General features: G+C 34.7%; 1 protein-coding gene across 1 annotated transcript in view; it reads right to left on the bottom strand.

Annotated features, from left to right (window-relative positions):
• dysc (whirlin protein dyschronic) overlaps positions 1-21,515 on the bottom strand; it is an 832,089-nt gene that overhangs the window by 462,337 nt on the left and 348,237 nt on the right. Inside the window, exon 11 of the mRNA XM_072538906.1 lies at positions 7,220-7,277. Coding sequence (XP_072395007.1) covers positions 7,220-7,277 — 58 coding nt within the window. The remainder of the gene's footprint in view (positions 1-7,219; positions 7,278-21,515) is intronic.

The raw sequence follows: 21,515 nt of genomic DNA, 5'->3' as shown, positions 1-21,515 counted from the left end.
GTTTTACGAATATAAGTATTTCCATGCACAATTTAAGTTTTAATTAAAATGTGTTAGACTGTCGAAATCTATTCTATTTTATTCTATTCAGTTACACCGTGAACAGAATTCTGCGGTGTTTATAAAAGTAAAACCCCTGTACCAGTGTGATAAAAATATTACTATTGCGGTATGATCTATAAGATAAATTGGAGAATAAAGTTGTAAAGTACTTACCTTGTAATACGTAAAATAAATGTACAGTACAGGTTGTTTTTGCTTCGAAGGAAATTAAATATGTGCGATGAAATATATTACCACCATACCACCCTCCTATTAACTGCTATTTTTAGAATATAAACAAAACACTAGGACAGATATATTTTATAAATAAATATTGTACGCTGTGATATAAAAGTTTCACAACTGCAAAAAATTTTAATTGGTAAAGTATATCACGCGACATCTCATGCAATAGCTTTTGAAATTTTGATATTTCCAAAAATAGCTTTGAAATATCTACGTCATTTTTTGCTCTCTTATGATGGATTACAAATTTCTTTGGATAAAATCGACATTGCCGCATTAAAAACTCACATAAAGATTGCACTGCCCTACGTTCTGTATACTGTAAAGTCAAGGTGCGACAAACTGTAGAGCTTTTTGAATGGAAGTTCCAGGTACATATTAGAGAACATAGTTGATATCACGGATACAGCCATTTTTGTTCTCCAAAAAAAAAGACAGTTAAGATTTGGTTTTCCGTATAGTGCCTCTGTATATTCGCTTATACATATTTCATCCTACCAGGATTCATCGCTCTGAATTAATCTCCAGATGACTAAACCTAAGAATAAAGTGGGGTATGGGCATTTTTGCCCATCTTCTTCTTAAGGTGCCTTCCCCATTACTGAAGGTTGGCTATACCTACAGCAAATTGCTGTCTATTTGCTCTCTTTTTGCCCATACCCCACTTTTTTTTTAGGTTTAGTGATCTGGAGTATATCCCGCATCTAAAGCTTTTTTTTTTATTTTGGAGCCTTCGGTGTATATGCAATACACATTTGCCACGTTTGGCTCCTTATACCGTCTTGTTTTGATTTTGTAGGGTTTGTCAAAGACAAATTTTGTTTCAATTGAGTGCCTGCCTGTAGCAGGGATAGCGCATCTAGCTCTTCCCGCCAGAAACGAGTTCTAAATTGTGCCATTCCTACATCAAGGTTTGCACCAGCTGAGCACAGTCGCATCATTGTCACCAGTGCCACCTCCTTAACATATATGTCTAAAAGGGTGAAGCCAATGACCAACTCCATGCAAGCCATTCGCTGAATATGGTTCAGTTTATTAATCGCTGTTGTCTTTAGCACTTTTGATACCCAAGCAATAGCTCCGTATATTAGCATTGGCCTAATAAAAGCAGTGTAGATCCAGGCAATCACCCTGGGTGAAAGGGCCCAGGTGCGTCCGATCGTTCGTTGACACTACTCATAGACAATCTATTGCTCTATTAGCTCTAACATCCAAGTGGGAGTTATATGTTAACTTCTTCAACATCTAAGTTTAGGCTGTAGTTTAGAATCCTTGGAGGTATTAAGCCCGTGATTCTCCTTTTTCTAGTGAAGAGCACCATATCTGTCTTCTTAATATTTATTTAAAGTGAGTGTTCCTTGGACCATGTTTCTATTAGTCGGAAAGCAACTTGTAATCTCTCAAATAGGGTGTTCTCAAACTTGCCGCTTTGCAGGCGGGCAATATCGTCTACATAGACTATTGTGTCGAACCCGTTGCTGCTGAGTTATTCAACCAGGGTGTCTGGAACTATGTTCCAGAGGAGTGGTAATAGCACCCCTCTATTTGGACACCCCGTTGCAACCATGCCTCTAACAGAAACGTCTTCTACATTTATGCTTATTACTCTATTAGCGAGCATACTGAACATCCATTCGCTCATGACCAAGGGAACATTCCTGACATTAAGCTGTTGGGTGATAGTTGGGAAATGATAGTTGAGAATGTACCCAGGGTGGATTCTTAATTATCCAGTGATCTTTAAATTCTTTTCTCTACTTGATGCAGTACAGAATCGGTAGATCTTCCGGAAGGATACGCATGCTGAATTGGATGAAGTGGGTTATGAACTAGAATTTCATCCTTGATGTACCTCTCGCATAGCTTTTTCATCGTTTTCAAGTGAAAGGATGTTAGGCTAATTGGTCGAAAAGCCTTTGATAGGGTGTATTCTATCCTACCTGGTTTTAATATGAAAACCATAAGTGCCTCTCTTCACTTCCTAGGAATATATCTCAGAGCTAAGGAGGCTCTGAATATTCCCACAAGGTGCGGCAGAAGGACATCAAGTCTCCACCGTAGTATGGCTGGATATATGCCGTCAGGCCCTGGTGACTTAAAAGCGGTGAAACACAATCTGGCCCATCTTAACATTTCCTTATTAATTATTGTTTTGGTGAGATGCCAGTCGCTCAGTGAGGGTATTATTGTTTCTTCCAACGAGTTTGGTACTGTTGAGGAGCTAGAATCGGAGGAGTATGTTTTTATCAAGATCTTAACACTTTCGAAAAGGTTGGAATTTTTGCTTCCATCTTCCTTCATTAATATGCCGATATGGCGATGTGGGTCCTTTCAGAGCCCTTTTTGTAGCTCTGAGGTTTGATTGATAATAATTCCAATCTTTTTTCAGTTTGGTGCGTTTTGTTCTTTTAAAAGCTATTCTTGCTGTCTTCCAAAGGTGTTCTAGTTCAGTGCACCACCAAGAATTGGTTTTGCGAATTTCCTGGACCATCCTTATCGGACAGTATTTTTTATAAGAATAGCTTATTTTGTTTTGGATAGATACCGCATATCTTTCCAATTTTGTATTAGTTCCTGGAGTTAAAACCTTTTCATTCCATAGAGCATCTTCTAAGAGTCGGTTGTAGAGTTCTAGATCGGTCTTCTTAGGGTCGCAAGATTTGATAAGACTTTTTTTCAGACTAATAACATAGGTTAACCAGCGGTGGTTAGATATAGAGATGTCCTCCGATACCTACCAGTTCTAAATTTTATTTCTATATTTTATATCTTTGACTGTTTGTCTACGAATAATAATAAAGGTAGGTTCGGTGCATCTATTTAAGATATACAAATCTTTTCTAATAATATAGTCATAAAGGTTCTTATATTAGTGCTATTACATCCTCCGTTTTACCACCTTTTTGTGTTGGAGGTTGCATTGAATAATGGTAACCTTATTTGTTCCCACCTCCTTGCGCATGGTTTAGGTGTCCATTTTTAAGCTCGTCTCCCTGCGGTGGTACCATGAGTGTCTCAGTCTCAGTAGCCGTCTTCGACTGCCAAGTGTCTAAGGTAGCTGTTTTCGAGGAGATGCTCTCCACTTTGTTAGTGCTTGCTATTAGAGTCAATGAGGTGAACGTGTAGCTCAGCCTCATTGCTCTTTTCCTAAGAATAGCCATGTACTCGTCTCTGATTTCGAAGAGGAACAGAGATCCATTAGTATCCTTTTTTACCTTATGGTGTAAGGTGCAGCATCTCGCAACTGCCGTGTCTAGATTTTGCGCCATTAGCCTCAGCAGCACTCTTTCTGGGTCATCAGAGGTGGTGGTAGCATCTTCCTGGATCCATAGAGAGGCTTTGGTAAGCTTCGGGAGCTTATCATCACTGAGTACAGCCAATGATGCCTCCTCCCACGGTTTGACGTTAGCTGTAACCTTTTCCAGCCAAGCTAACACCCCTTTGTCATCACTGACTACTCTGATGATCTCACCAGAGGAAGTCTACGATTTGAACGTGGGCGCTTTTACCTGACTGCTGGAGGTGGACTAGATTGCTCTGTCCAATTCCTCGATCAGGCTCCGCTTAAAGGTTATCCCGGTCAGCAGTGACCTTTCCGTACGGGTTTACTTTATATACAATAGCGAAAATGTCTTCTGAGGCTTCATTGAAGCTTTGGCAAGGGGCAGCGGCGTGACTTCTTATGCTTCTTCGGCGTGTTTCCGTGGAGTTTACTGGCATGAATTATTGGTAACAATATACGGTAGGTTCTATTTAATAATATTCCAAATTGGCACATATATACACTTGCGATCATAAAATCCGGGTCACCTTGAGAATCGCCGATATTTCATTTTTAACGAGCTTTATCGTAAATAATAATAACACAAATACAAACTAATGCATGTTTCTGAGAATTGTTGCGGTTTCCTTTGTAACAAAGAATTCCAATAGTGCCGATTTCGCGGTAAAGTGCACACTTCCCAAAATGAACGCTACCTGTAACTCCGCTTGTTTTAAATGTCTCTGTTCAATTGCAACGGACAAACGTTTATTATTGCCACAATTAGTGTTTATTAGTGCCATTATTAGTGTCTATTTTTTGACAAAAATGCCTTTGACTGTTGTTGAAACGGCACAAATTGTTGCACTTGTGGAAGACGGTCACACTCAACGGCAAGTCGCAAGAACTGTTGGCCTAAGCCTTTCTACGGTTCAACGAGTGCTTCAACGCTTTCAGGAGGCAAGTTTGCTAACCAGGCGACCTGGCTCTGGACGAAGAAGAACGACCACGGCACTAGATGACCGTTTCCTTGTGTTTCAGGCTTTACGAAACCGGACCTCAACTGCGGTTATGCATCAAAATCGTCTAGAGGAAATACGAAATCGCAATTTTAGTGTTGCAACAGTCAGAAGAAGACTTCGTTCTTCTTGACTACCTTCTCGTGTAATGGCTGGAGGACCGCTACTTCGCCGGGTGCCTCGAGTTGCACGACTAGCTTTTGCTCGACATTACGCACATTAGGGAATTAATGATTGTAGCAAAGTGTTATTCTCAGATGAATCCCGTTTCTGCCTAAGTGGATCCGATGGACGTGTAAGAGTTTGGAGGAGAACCGGTGAACAATTTTCACAAGCTTGCATTGCTCCAAGAATGCCATTTGGTGGAGGCTCGGTCATGGCTTGGGGAGGTATATATTCCGACTTCCACACAGAATTACCCTTCATCGAAAATGGGTCCCTAACTTCACGAAGGTACATTACGGAGATTCCGGAAGAACATGTTATGCCCAACATGGCAGGGCTTAGAGAAAACGCCGTTTTTATGCAGGACAACGTGCGACCACACGTTGCCAGGATCAGTGTGTAATACTTGGACGAAGTTGGAATTACGAGGGTACCCTGGCCAGCTAGGTCTCCGGACCTGAAACCCATCGAACATCTCTGGGACGATTTGAAAAAACGTATTCAAACCCATACACCTCCTCCTAACAACGCACAGGAGCTTAAGGATCTGTTAGTGAGAGAGTGGAATAACATACCACAACATTTAATCCGGAGAAAAATTGAGAGTATGCCCCGTCGTCTGCAAGATGTTATTAGAGCAAGGAGAGGCAATACACGATATTGGTCATTGAAATTTCACTGATTTTTTACCACGTTCTGTATTTTCCATTTTTTTTTCGTATGTCTGTTTTATCAACAATTTGATTTGTTTTCTGTTTTTTTTTTTCAATAAAAACACTAAAAAACCAGGTTTTTTTTCTTTCAAAACAAACATTGATGACAAATAGAAAATACATTACCCAAAAAAAAAAAGGTTATTACTGCACCAGAGGCAAAAATATTTAAGAAACTTGAAATTTTCAAATATACATATATATATATATATATATATATATATATATACATATATATATATATATATATATATATATATATATATATATATATATATATATATATATATATATACAAACAACGCAGTTTATTAGGGCTGCAGTCAGTAGGTTTGGCCGGGATGTTATAGAAACACTCTTTTGACTTTTGGTCGAGCTTTCGGAATTCTTTTATTCCTTCTTCAAGACACTGTAATTAGAAGAAAGTGTAAATATTTACAACATATCTCAAATTGTCATTACAACTTACTAGTCGTTGAGATTATTTTTGCAAAGCTACGACACTCAACATTAAAAACACTCATATAAAATATAACATTTAAAATAATGGAACAATATACATTTTAAAATTTTGTTAGTAACATCTTTTCATGGTGTGTTTGACTGATCCATAGAGAACAGAAAAAAAAACAAAAATAGTGTGATTAAAAAGTAATTAGAAGTTCTTGCTATTATATTATTATATTATATTATTATATTAATATAATAGCAAGAATTCCTAATTACTTTTTAATCACACTATTTTTGTTTTTTTTCTGTTCTCTATTATATTATATTATTATATTAATATAATAGCAAGAACTCCTAATTACTTTTTAATCACACTATTTTTGTTTTTTTTTTCTGTTCTCTATGGATCAGTCAAACACACCATGAAAAGATGTTACTAACAAAATTTTAACTTTCCAACTAAATTTTAAAATGTATATTGTTCCATTATTTTAAATGTTATATTTTATATGAGTGTTTTTAATGTTGAGTGTTGTAGCTTTGCAAAAATAATCTCAACGACTAGTAAGTTGTAATGACAATTTGAGATATGTTGTAAATATTTACACTTTCTTCTAATTACAGTGTCTTGAAGAAGGAATAAAAGAATTCCGAAAGTCAAAAGAGTGTTTCTATAACATCCCGGCCAAACCTACTGACTGCAGCCCTAATAAACTGCGTTGTTTGTTTATATCGACAGTCAATAACATCCGATTATTTCAGTATTTCGACCAAAAAACAATTTATAAGTATGTTGAAAATATCGGGTATGTGGTCTATATTAAATTTAATATTAGACCACATACCCGATATTTCCAACATACTTATATATATATATATATATATATATATATATATATATATATATATATATATATATATATATATATATATAATATGGCACAAATAAATCAGGTTTTCAGTAAAATCCAATTTTTAACAGCATATTAAAACTTACAGTGTGTTAAAGCAGATATTTATAACTAACGAAAGCAGAAAAATATCTTCATTGCACTACATAATATTTTTCAAGACTAGATTATAAGTTGTTGTATTACTACGCTACACAACACCTAGGATACAAGCTTCAAAATAACAGAAATAATTTCAAGAGGTTATAGTAAAGGGAGTGCAAGTGAAACATGATAGAAATATGTCGGTGCCAGTGCTCTAAAAACAAAATAAGCATCAAGAAGAGTTAGTCTAGTGCTTATTTTGTGTTTCTACAAGCCTACGAAGATAGAGAAAAAGGAAGAATATAAGGAGAAAAATACTGCAGTCACCTGGTTTTGGTGATCTTCATTATCATTTAATTTTCCTGTAGCGCTTGCCGGCCGTATTCTAAAAAACGTTAAATATAACGTTATATCTTTGCTTCAAGAGCAATGTTTAAGGTTAAAGTTTAAGGTAACTGAAAACTACTATACCACTATAACTAGAACTATAAGTGTATCAGTAGATACATATTGGAACTATTTTTGAAATAGTTCCAGTATGCACCTACCATCAATGAATATATCTTGTTACAAATTAAGTAAATAAAACATTGTTATAATAAATTAATTAAGCCGAGAGGCGGTAATATCCACATAGGTTGATTTAAATAAATAAAAAATGTTATAATTAAGATACACAGTGTAAACATTACTATTTTAAAAAACAATAATTCAAACAATAAAGGATTGAAGAAATTAGAGGAAGAAAAAATCGAATGACCTTTTTCGATCCACTGTTCGACAGCAATTTTGTTAATTAGATAATTATTGCCGTTTCGTTTGTATTTTGCTATGCTGAAACCGAATATAATCTAAAAAGTTGCCCATTGGGCTCAGTTTATCTGTAATTTTACGGATGTTAAAAATAATTATTTTTTATAGATAACAATAAATGGTTTGTTCTCTATTATGCTGGTTGCGCGGGTTTTAATTAATACAGCCCCTTCCGAAAGGTCTATTACCCCCTTTACATGCAGCCATTGCTGTTGCTACATAGAAATTACAGCAGCGTCAGCTCTGTCTGTTTTAAGTTTCCAAAAATATCTAAACTATTAAAAATAATTGAGGTAGAAAAAAAAAACGTTGATGCTGAAAAAGTCTTTAATTTTTCTAAAGTTTGCATTATTTATTTAAAGTATCATCACCAGCAATTTCGCTGATTGTACCGGAAGTTTGTAAAGCAATTAATATCGTTTTAAAGGACCAAATTTAAATTTAAAGGACAAACCGCATCGGGTACATTGTGCTTTTTTGTGGTCTTAATGTGAAGAATCCCACAATAACCTCCCACTGGAATATATAGCTCTAAAACTTCAGCACTTGGTCATTGCTCCACTTAACCATGGTTAATGAAAAATTTACCAAACAATAAACAAATAAGTCCGTGCACCGACAAGACATATTTAAACAGTGACTGCAAGTTCTTTGATTTCCGTTAATAAAAAACCGCCAACGAAGGGAGCGTACGACCAGCAGCGCACCCAGAATTGACCTCTGGGGGGGGGGTTTGGTTGGTCACCGAAATTTTTTTTATGATGTTACCTCCATTTTGAGTCCTTAAAATGTGTGAGTAACAGTGTCGGAATAGGGTCCGGGGGGGGGGGGGGTTTTAACCCCCAAACCCCCCCCCCCCTGGGTGCGCCACTGCGTACGACAACCGCAGTGGCATGAGTAACGGCAGCGCGAGCGACGTATTTACATTCTCAGGATGACAACTTCCCTGCTCAATTTCCTGCTCACTGCCGCTGAAGTGAGCTGTACCGCTGCACGTAAAGGGGGTGTATATGGATAAAATCAATGCTAAGCCACATTAACGTAGAGCCCTTCGACGCCACGCGCTGTTTTGTTTACGTGAGTTACTTCGATTTAGTTTTAGTTACAAACCGTTTATCAAGTAAAAACGCTGTATATGTGTATATTGTTTATGGTTAAATAATAGTCGTCTTGCTTTTACGCACCAGACCAGTCAAAACAGCTCCAGCAAACTGAATAATGCTTAGCTAAATGTCGCATGAACTGCTTTCTTTTGATGAGTTACTTTAGTTTGTATAGTAAGAGATATGTACATGTGTATTTGTTTATAGTAAACTAGTCGTCTAACTTTCCAGTGTGAACTATTGAAAGAACAGCTATCTTAAAATACCCCAAAATTGTGTAAACCATCTAAACAGTTTTTGTGATATATGTGGTGAACTAAATTTGAAATCACAAAGAAAGAATATTACTCTTTCGGTAAAAAAGCATATAAACATTATTTTGGTAATAAAATCCGTGCACAGGGCAAATCTGGGAGGTCGTATATGTTCTGTTTCTTCTTGTGTAATATTACTTAGTGGTTCAAGAAAAATCGCGACATATACCATTTGCGATTACAATCATCTGGAGAGGATCAAGGTATCACTTTAGAGACTATTAATCCTGAATTATAAAAATTACTCCAATAAAAAGCAAGACTGAAAAGGTTGTTAAATATTCCAACTTGCTTTTCAGTATCAGATCAGTTCCTCATAGTGACAAACTGCCAATCCCAGTCTCACATGAAAATTTGAATTTACACACAAAAATCATCGAGGTTGAAGATATAAAACTGAAATAACTGAAATAGAAGGCTCTAATTTTCGTGAAAACTCGACGATCTAGTTCGTGATTTAGATTTGCCAAAGAACTAAGCAGAATTATTAGAGTCCAGACTAAAAGCCTGTAATCTACTTAGGAAGAGAACAATAGGGGAAATGCGGGTATTACCGCCCAGCGGCAAATACCGCCCACTCTATACAATATGTTAAACATAGAGAAATAGTAACTTTGACAACGTTGAAGTGACGTCACGATACTACCGAGAGAAGCGAGCAACAAGATCGCCAGCCATAATCACGTTTAGTTCTTTGACAGAGATAAACGTGTTTTGTGTGGTGCCGCTATAATATTTACGTGCTCGAAAATAATTTGTAAGTAACTTATTTTTATACTTAATTTATTGATTTTTTTATTAATTAGTGACCGGTCCTCTTATATATATGGATCGAAACAAATTCTTTCAATATTTTGAGAAATAACGATTAACAATTGTTTTGCTTATAATATGGCGATGGCGGGTAATTTCGCCCAACTTGGGCGGTATTACCCTCCAGTGAGCGGTATTAAACATTAATTTATACATTTTTAATTTAGGATAAAGAATGCCAAAGGCAACGGTGAATTCACGGAAAAAGGCAACTTGGAGTGCAGAACAACTTCAGGAAGCTATAAATGCAGTTAGAAACGGAAAGGGAAAACGGCAAAGTGCAAGAGAGTTTGGTAATATAGGATTTTTATTTTTTAATCCATTTTCTAATGTTCTTTTTTCAGGTATCCCATATTCTATATTAAAAGATAGACTAAATGCCGACAATGCTTGTGCAGCACAACTAGGTCGTAATCCTATATTTTCCAGTGAACAAGAACAGCAAGTGGCTGATCGCTGCATCTATCTGGCGAAGATGTTCTACGGTCTAACGGCCACTGATTTACGAAGAATCGTCTACGAGTTTGCAGTTAAAAATAATATTAAAAACTGCTTCAACGATGACAAAAAAATGGCCGGTAAAGACTGGCTTCAAGCTTTCTTAAAACGACATCCAAATCTTAGTTTGAGGAAACCCGAGGCAACCAGTTTACGGAGAATTTCGGGTTTTAATGCTGAAAGTGTAGGCCTTTTTTTCACAAATTTAAATATAGTCTTAACAAAATATAACTTTCAAGCCTGCCATATATTTAATGTCGACGAGACAGGTATTACCACGGTGCAGGTGCCATCCAAAATTATAGCCCCAAAAGGTGTCAAACAACTGGGAAAAGCTGTAAGCTGGGAGAGAGGTCGAAATATAACTGTGTGCTGCTCAGTAAGTGCATCAGGGATATATATACCACCGATGTTTATTTATCCTAGAATCCGAATGTCGGATCAGCTCAAACGCAATGGACCGGTAGGTGCCATATATGAATGCTCGACCAAAGGCTGGATGAATGAAAATTTATTCTTGATTTGGCTTAAGCATTTTAATAAACACGCATCTACTTCTAAGGACAACCCAGCATTGCTGTTGCTTGATAATCATAGCAGTCATTGTTCTTTATCTGCATATGAATTTTGCCGTGAAAATGGGATCATTATGTTATCGTTTCCGCCCCACACGTCCCATAAGCTACAGCCACTAGATCTGACATTCTTTGGGCCGCTAAAATCTGCCTATTCAAGTAAATGTTCTCTCTATATGAGACGAAATGTTCACCAACAAATAACACCATTTGATATATCGGAAATTTTCAATCGAGCATTCGTTCATGTAGCCACCATGGAAAAAGCTCAAAAAGGCTTTGAAATAAGTGGTATTGTTCCATATAGACCGAATATTTTCACGGATGAAGATTGTTTGCCTTCCACCCTTTCTACATTCCCGCTGTCGAACTACAACTTCCTGAAGCTGATATTACTCCCTATACCTCCAAACCAAATCGAGTACCTTCAAAAGATGCAGTCTTGGAAATAAATGAACCTGATGTTATTCCAAGTACATCAAAAGTCATCGAAGCTCAGGCAGATGTCGCTCCTTCATCATCAAAATCGGAGCTTATAAACGAGAGACAAGGAGATATATCTATTGAACAAATGACACCGTTGTGCGTAGTGAAAGAAAATAAATTAAAAAAGAGGGGTAGAAAATTAGGCATTTCAAAGATTTTGACGGCAACTCCAGAAAAAATAGAACTGGAGCAGAAAGAGAATAGAAAATTACAGAAGAAAGAAAAGCAAAAACGTCAGCAAAAAGGTAAAACGCGCCACGAGGAAAGTCAAGTTTGACGATAGTTCTTCAAGTGCTTCATCCCACGATGAAATGGAAATTTGCAACGATCATAGTTCCGATGATCCCAACAGCGACATAGAAGAAGAATGCATGTATTGTGGTGAATATGGAAAATCTGAAATGTGGTACAGATGCGCAGTTTGCCATAAATGGGCGCATAAGGAATGCAGTGGTTATGATAATCACAAAACATTTGTATGCGATTATTGCAAATAGAGAGTAATTTTAAATGTTTTTATATTCGTTTTTTTAATTAAGTAGTTCTTTGAATATGTTTTTTTACATAATAAATATATAGATGTTGTTTGTGAGCAAATAATTATTTTGTGTTTGATTTTCATATAATGTAACCCTGGGCGGTATTATACCATCACTGGGCGCAATTACCCGCATGGTCGGATAATTCCGCCCGAGTGTAGGTTTGTGAATATAAATGTAATACTCCGCAAAATAAAATAAATCAACACTTTCAGGCTTAAATAATTAGAAGTCGATAACATGACTGTATTTTGACAGTTGAAATTCTGTTTCAAGACCTATAGTTTTTGTTTAATTCAACAAATTGCTTAAGTGGGCGGCAATACCCGCACTTCCCTCCAACCTTTGTTTGCGGCAGATGACAATTTAGTTTATTGTACTGATGTTGATTCTTTATTCAGGGTGAACATTCTAAAGAATGTACGTGGTTTGTACTTTCCTCTAAACAAACTTAGTTTAAAAGATGTGCCTCCGCCATTGGACATTAGAAACCTTAATGTTGCATATATAGCTCATATGAAAGACACACATGAAGATTATTCTATAGATTCTAAAGATTAGTTAACGACATCATTTTTTTTTAATGTGGCGCATGCATAATCAATTTTGGTAATTGATATTTGTCTATGCCAATGGTTTTATTTTTGATTACTGTCTGATTAATTTTTTTTTACCCTTCAGAGTGCTTTTAAAGGTCCTTTGATACGGCCACAATATGAAAGTAGTGGTGAGGAGAACTGGAAAAAGAGCAATAGAGGAGACAGTGAAGACTTCTCGGTGCTTAGAGCTGGTGATTCGCTACAGTTCGTTAGTTTTCAATACCAATTACAATCTGAGTTTATACTTTATAGTTTTACTAAAAAGTTTTTTCAGATTTCACTTTTTAACGGTATTATTTTTGGAACTGTAAGTAAGGTGAAATGGGTTAACTGTGGTTTGGGGTAACTGTGGCACCCATTAATGTTTTTTTAATTAACAAAATCTTATAAAGTTTACAGTACATACTTGTTTAATCTCTCTGGTAGTAACTAGTGAGAAATTCTTGAGACAGTAGCTACCAAAACAAAAATTCAGTAAGCAACTAAAACTCTGACCGTCATGTTTTGATCTAAGTAAATTGCGTAGTAGTTGAGTTAAATTTGAAAAACTTGGTTCAGTACAGATGCAGTGCTAATTTTCAATAAATGCTTCTGAAAGTAAACTTCAGGCGCCATCTAGCGCTGAGTAACCGGAGTATGAGAAGAATAGTTTGTTAATTAAGAAGGAGTCCACAGTTACCCAGACATGACACATGATCGGTGCAACTGTGGACGGCGATACCGGGGAAACTGTGGTTCCAAAAGTTTCTAGGTTAATTTGTTTATAACTTATTCTTTGGGTGCAAAAATGCCAAGAAAATATATTAAAAAGACTATCAATCGTGGTGTCGGAAGTAGGTATTCAATATAAGCATTAGAACTGGCTATAAGAGATGTTAAATTGGGAAAATCTTCACTAAAAAATGCTGCAATGGAGCATGGCGTACCAAAATCGACACTCGGATTAAAAGTGAATGGGTTGAAAGGTAGACCAGCGGCAGGACATGCACAAGGCAATAACAAAAGTAGGTACCTACTAGATTTTACGTTTTAAAACATGAAAATCTATTACAGGTGTGACTGGAGGTGGTAGAACTGCCCTTTCTAAAGAAGATGAAGACATTTTGGCTTCTCGGATAAAAACTATGAATAAGTGGGGGTTTGGACTATCTAAGATTGGTTTCTGAATTTTTCAAAACGAAACCGACTTTCTATTAAGAAACCTCAGATAATTGAAGCATCACGTGTAAGGCAACAATGTGACCCATTTGTTGTTTACGATTTGTTTGATCAACTGGAAACTATTATGAATAATTTACAAGTTCAACAATACCCTTCTAGGATATGGAATGGAGATAAAACGGTTTTTAATTATGACCCCAGCCGTACTAAGGTTGTAACTGGAATCGGAGAAATAGCGCAAAGGCAACTACTTAATATGTCAAATTAATGCAGTGAAAAGAGTCGTGATAATCAAATGGTTTAAACGATGTGTGGGAAATGCCTTCAAATTTCGTGAGGAAAACGAGCCTCTCTTGTTCGCTTATGATAAGATATTAGGAATACTGAACGACCCAAAATCAGAAGATAAAAACGTCGTTACGTTTAGTGAGGATTTAAGGAGATTCGAAAATATTGCCTAGCTGTTTGTTGTTTCATGGTTTTAAAAAAAAATTCGTTTCTGCATTTTTAATGTTGCTTTTATTTTAAACCACAGATATACCTTTCATTATAATAACTATAAAGTGAAGTTTACCAAGCAGACCACAATCTCCCCGTCAGGGTCCACAGTTATCCTAAATTAACGGGTAACTGTGGACATTTAAATGTGAAACAAGAGTGTCAATACTCTTCTCTCCCAATTCATTTTTCATCTTCTATTGAAGAGAACATATTAATAGATTACTAATACATATCTACAAACAAAAAGAAAGTGGTTTGAAACCCATCTAACTTCATAGGTAAATTCAAAATAAAACTTTTTGTATTCCGTCCACAGATACCCCACTTCACCTTATACTCGTAAATACTGCTCCGAAAGAAAAAAAAATTTAGCTCTTAGATTAACAGAAAAGGCTCCGACATACGTCATTTTTTATGTATATATTTGTATGCAATTTGGTTAAACTTAATTTAACCATTTTATATGACGTAGCTCGTGGCTCAGGTTTGGATCACTTGTTCGTGAGAGAGACTCACGTGCGTGAACCGGAGTGAGTAAAATTAAGTTACAGTGAGTGGGCGTGAACGAGAATAGAAATCTACTCACGCGCCCATTAATACTATAATACAGATGCCAAATCTCAAAATAAAGGTAATTGTCAATTTTTCATTTTCTTCCTCTCATCTCTTCCGGGATTATACAATTCAATAAGTCTTACTTAAAAGTTACAAAGTTTACTAATTATATGTATTTTAATTATACCCTCAGAATTGACCATTTTGACACATCCATTGTCGATCTTAAAGACTCGAGCAACAATGAATCTGTTAACAACCGGCATTCCGTTCAGAAATAAGTCCGATTTCGATTTGCTTCAAAATTAGGAAAATGCAGCATTTATTTTAAATTTTAAGTGCTATTTTGAAAATAATAGGTAGTAATTTAGTAATAAATTTATAATCGTTGTGAATAAAGAAAACAGGAATATCCTAGAATTGAAAAAATACGAGATATTGAAAATATTTTATTAAAAACTGTCATGAAATACTTAAGTATCAACTGTTGGTTAAAGTATATTTCACAAGTTTGTGACTGGTTTGGATTATCGCTAGGCACTCGACAGCCAATGGTCCACTCTATTATATGGTTATTCCAGGAATATACGACTGTTTTGGATTATTGCGACAACGAATATTTTACTGTGCAAGTAGAAGTGTGAAAGTAAATTGGTCTAATTATTATTCCAATAAAAAGTATCTACTGTTAGTATGACATATAAACTAAAATTATTTCAGTTAATAGATGTTCAGATAGACGCAAAATTTATTGTGAAATTTAATCCGAAAATAACAAATTTTTTTACGCAAACGCTCCTAGAAATAAATACAATGACGTCTATGAAGCCAAATATGTTCATCAGACATTTGGGTTGGTTTTCTGTGAAATGTAAACACTAAAGAGGCGTGTCGGGTTTCTTTGATATTACACTATTTTATTACTTTATTAGGTACTACAACTGTAATAAAAAGAAATATACTATTTTTAATATAAATGAAAAGAAATTGGCAGATCGATGGTTCAGAAACCAGAAAAAGAATCTAATATTTCACTTTGTTAGTTTTAAATACATATTCGTTTGCTTTGACTGGATGTACTCTTAAAAGTTCCGAAAGTAACGGGTATAACATACCGGCTATTGATAGTTAAAGTACCGAGTCGTTACAGATATTAAAAAGTAACGAAAATTTACATACAGATTCATATATCGCCTACTGATTTTAGTTTTAAACACCGTCCGTATAGAGGTGTTCGGTGAAGAGAGGTGTCCGTTAAGAAAGAGTTTAGTGTAGTGTATTTGTTTATTGAAGCCAAAAATGCCGAGACGTGTTTAGATGTAGACAACTTTATATTTAATGTACTTTCTTATTTTACTGCTGAGAAAACCAATGGAGGCCCTTTGCGACCAGTTCGGTCCGTACATAAACGTGTGTGTGATGCACTCTGTATTAGTGAAACAAAAGTAAAGTCGATTTTGCAAAAAGCAAAAAAAAGGGGACACAGTGAACAAAATGTCGCACAATATAAATCTCGCCGACAACCAAAGACAATAGATCTTCCCGAAGGTTGCAAATTTGAAATCCGTGAGACAATGTATAAAATGCGCGAAAAGAAAGAAAATTAGAGAATAAGTAAGTTTATTGGTGTTGAATTGAATATTCGACTAAATAAATTACACTATTTAATCACTTAAGTATTGTTACACTTCGTTTAAATCACTTAATTTAAAAACCAACTTGTATACAATACTAAACTCAATGATAGTAATTATATACTTCAAAATCTGAATTACAACTACTGTTCTATAAACTATCAACTCTATATTTATATTATGACTTCATATTTAAATCTAAGGTTTATATCTGTCATAACAGTATTTTAAAAATGGGGACAATTTACTATTGTACAATTCAGCACATTGGACCAGTTAAATCGATACCTTAAACCGAATTTAAAACAGTCGTATATTCGTGGAATGGAGTCATGGAGTATACAGCATACGAAGTACAAAAATAAATTGCTCTAGTAATGAAAAAATGAAACGTATTGCTTGCATATTTCGCATATTTTTAAAGAAACATGCCTATTATGTGTATACCTAAAAACATTTTTGTCCAAACAAAAATATTTTAAAATTTTTTAATTCTACACTGAATATTCCCCCGCACATACGGTCGTATCTTTTCGAAACACCCGATCTTTACCCAAAAAGTGCGAATAGTACGCCGTCATAAAATGTTTATAATGATGTTTTACCGGGAAATCCGGATTTTATTTAATTTTATGACATATGGTAGGTATAATTTTTGTGATACTTTTATTCTTAAGACAATATTTACACTTATAACCATCGTTTTACGATTCTCTAACGAAAATTTAAATATAATTTAAATTAGATCCCGTTTTGTTCGTTCAATAAATAGTATTTACAATCTGCTGAGCTTATGGCTAATTAATACTGTAAATTCCTTTAAGCCGATAAGAGGGGATACTTATTAAATGTATGAACGGACTTAACACAAAATGGTTTTGCTAAAGGGAAAGTAAAACAGTAAAATTAGGCAACTTCAATCGGTCAACCCGAATGTTTAGCTTTTGTGTAAAAGTACTTCTGTTTGTGAATAGTACAATGAGCAGACACAAATTAAGGACCAAAATGAAATTTTAAGTAAGGGTTTACGTTTATACCTGAAAAAAATCTCACGAATTGAGGACCAAGACTTCAAGAAGGTATAAAATATTATTAAAAGTACGAATCCCAATAATCATAGATATTTATTGCCTATTTAAGAAATAATATTTTAAACATAAAAGGGTTACACATATTTACATTTAATATTTATACTTTATGAAAACATGATGCAAATTTTACAAAATCTATTCGTCTCAACAAACTGTTATTATATTCCGACATTTTAGAAGTTAACATGTTTTATCTTCGCCTAACAATTTTGTTCTTACATTTAACAGGCTCCTTAACGTTTTGAATACGAATGTAAGTATCTGTTTGAAAATTGTTCAAAACGTTTACAAATAAATACAACGAAGGGTGCATCGAATAGAAATTTGAATTAAATCGAGAGTGAAAGGACTCCCATGCATTTGTAGAATTTTCAGTAGTTACAGCTGTTTCAACCCAAAGTGTTGGTGGAAATAAAGAATTTTCACCAACATAATTGTCTATTAAATAGTCCGCAAAATCTACAGCAGCTTTATACAGATGATTAGGCTGAAATTCAGCCAAATCCAAAGCAAAACATTCTCCAACCTCCTCTGGTTTTTTAAAACACCTCAGCCACTTTCCACTTTTACTTTTTCTATCTTGATATTCTTTAGCCAAGCCTAAACTCTGTATTTTCCTGTACCAAGCTTGGCCAAGATGAAACCTGCATCCAACGATCTTTGTGGTGGGCCATTGAGCATGTGAGGTAATGTCTTTTCTCGTCAAAGAATTCATAGGATCACTGTTTTCCCTTATTACAGAATGGATAATTTTTGTTGGCCGCTCTGTGATATCTTCTATTGCTTTCCATTTACTTGCCGTACTCATAATTTGTCTATTTAATTTCTTTATATCATTTTCATGATTGTGCACTGTTTCTTTCCGGGAAATTGTATTATCTACACCTAGCGTAAACACCTTTGCGTTACATTTATTTACCAGACATGTCTAAAACTTTTCACCACTTTTAAGCACTTTTTTTCACGATTATAATCATCCAACACAAGTAATGAGTTTCCATTTTCACTTAAGATCATTTTAATTTCACTCATTTTAACTACCCTTCAAGACAGCTCAAAATAAACTAAATCTAAAATAATATTTTATTATTAAATATTTCCTTACTCATTAAAATCTCGTTCAGTCCGTAATTCGGTGCACTTATTTTGGCTGTTCAGGTAGCGGTCCTCAATTCGAGAACACCGAGTACAATATGCCGAAAAACTTTAGCCTTGTTTATTCCTGGATCAGAACTTTTCAGGACAGTGATTTTTAAGATGGCTTTCTTCCTCTTTTCTCTTTAATAAATAATATTTGGGTGCTTCTTCAACATTCAAAGTATAAACAGTTTGATAAAGTACGTGTTATTGTCGGAGACTCATTTTTAATGGAAATTTTGAAATTGATTTTGGTGTAGAATTTTCGGCTTTAACAAGCTATTTAAAATACGTTCATTAATTATAATCAAAGATATGTGTAATCATATTGTTGTTTTATTCCAAATAGGTACCTGATCAGTTTTTGTAAAAAAGGTGAAGAAATTGCGTATATATAAAAAATAATGTTTTTATTTGAAAGGTAGTATTTTTAAAACCCACTAGAATAGAACAGAAACTATGTGGTTTCTCCAAAATGCACATTTTTTGAATTTTTGTGTATAACGTGCGCATATCTCGTAATTTTTTACTGCATATGTATGCGCATATTTCATTAAGATTGATCACATATAAATTCGGTCCCTAGTTATTACTTAGAAATTAATATGGTTCTAATCGGTGAGCTTTGAGAGATTAATATAAGCGTAGATATTTACTGAATCCCTCATAACCTGTACTTAGGTTTTTGACCATTCAGAGAAACTGATACCTTACTTTAGCGATACTCCCAAAACGGTTTCAAATTAATAGTACCCTAAAAAGTTTGTTATGGCAGTACTTGTGTTAAAGAGTTTATTTGTGTATTGACAACGAAACTGGCAAGATGTGTTTTAAATATAATTTAAATAATATTTAATTTGCACGCTTGTTTTACTGCTGAAAAGCAAATGATGTACGTAAACGTGTGTGTGATGCATTTTATATTAATGAAAAAAAAAATCAAGTCAGTTTTTAAAAACAAAAAAAGTATGGATGGTGAAGTAGAGATCGCACAATATAAACATAAACCACGTTCTAAGACCGAAGATCTTCCTGAGGGTTGTAAGGGTTGAAATTCGAGAAGTTATATATAAAAAGCAGGAACATGTTTCTGTAGAAACAGTGTTAAAAAATTAAAAGACGGAACGACATTAGAAATTTCCAGAGTACGTCTCTGGAGAGTTTTTAACCAGATGGGGCTTAGGTTTAAAAATGGAAGACAATAGAATAGTCTTATTGTGAAGAGTCTTATAGTGCGAAGAGCTATTGTTCACAAAATAATCGAGTTTTTAAAAAACGATAATAATTTAAAAACAGAACACGATGTGATATGAATTATATCTTAGGTTTATAAAACGGCTTACGGATAAATTAATAAATTAAAATAGATAAATAAAAATAGTTGTTTACCAAACTTTATTAGGACATTTAGAAACTAGAGCACACGTATTTATTATGTGTGTCTTGTTTCATATTACTTTTGCTACAATTCAATTGCCTTGAAGACTCAGCACCTTTGTGCTGACATATTTGTGCTGAAATATTATTTGACCTAATAACCAATATCTTGTATAATAGTAAACACACAATAAATTCATTTAAGTTCAGTTCAATCATTCAGTGCAGTCAGTAATTCATTTGTAGTCGATATTCGTAGTTTTAGATGTAACATAACCATATAAATAAGTAATGTCATTTATAAGTTATCCGTATGTAAATAATTAGTAAATAAATCGATACATCATAAGTTAATATATATATATATATATATATATATATATATATATATATATATATATATATATATATATATTCATCAATCCTCCTCTCCCAGTAGTTAAGATGTAGTTCCATAAATAACTGTTATGTATCCAGAATATGCGTCCAGTTGAGATCTCGATTATAGATCGACTATAGAGATAGACTCAGACCATTGTTTAGTGATCTTAACACTAAGGGCTAGAATTTCAAACTCGAACAAAGAAAAAGAAATAGATAGAAAGAAATGGAATGTACAGAAGCTGAGAGATGCAACTGTTGCAAAACAGTACTGGGAAAATATTACCAATAGGTTAAGGAATCAAAGTCTAGGCGAAGAAGACCAGAGAGATATAGACTCCTACTGGAACAGGATAAAGGAAGATATTGAATCAGCAGCACAAGATGAAATAGGAACAGAAACTTGTACCCGAAAAAATCACTGGTTTGACGATGAATGCAAAGACGCAACCCAGAAAAAAAATGAAGCCTATGCAAAAATGCTTACCCGCCGAACTAGAACAAGTATAGAGAATTACCAGACAAAGAGAAGAAAAGAAAAGAAAATACACAGAATGAAGCAACGAAACCACTTGAAAAAGGAACTTCAATATATAGAAAACCTCAACAGAGAGAAAGAATCCAGAATATTCTATAAGAAAGTTAACATCAACAGAAAAGAATTCAAGGCAAACACAAATCAATGTAGAAGTTTAAATGGCGATCTATTAACAACAAGAACAGACGTACTAAACCGATGGACGGAATATTTTAACCAGATGCTTAATATAGAGGAAGAAGAAGAAAACCCGGAAGACGAAAGCTGTGAGGTAAGCGGAGCAGACAAGAGGGAGGAGGATCCACCAACGATCCTGGAAGTTAAAACTAGCCAGAAACAAATCACCCCGAATAGATAATCTCCCAGCGGAATTATATAAAGAAGGTGGCCACGATATCATAATAGCGCTACAGCAGCTTATAAAAGAAATATGGATACAGAAGTTCCTTCCCAATGATTGGAATATTGGAATACTTTGCACCATACACAAAAAGGGAGATATCTTTGA

This window comes from Diabrotica undecimpunctata, chromosome 7 (assembly GCF_040954645.1).
Source record: "Diabrotica undecimpunctata isolate CICGRU chromosome 7, icDiaUnde3, whole genome shotgun sequence".
Classification (NCBI taxonomy): Eukaryota; Metazoa; Arthropoda; class Insecta; order Coleoptera; family Chrysomelidae; genus Diabrotica; species Diabrotica undecimpunctata.
Note: the sequence above shows the minus strand (reverse complement) of the source record. Positions and strands in the feature narration are given on the sequence as shown.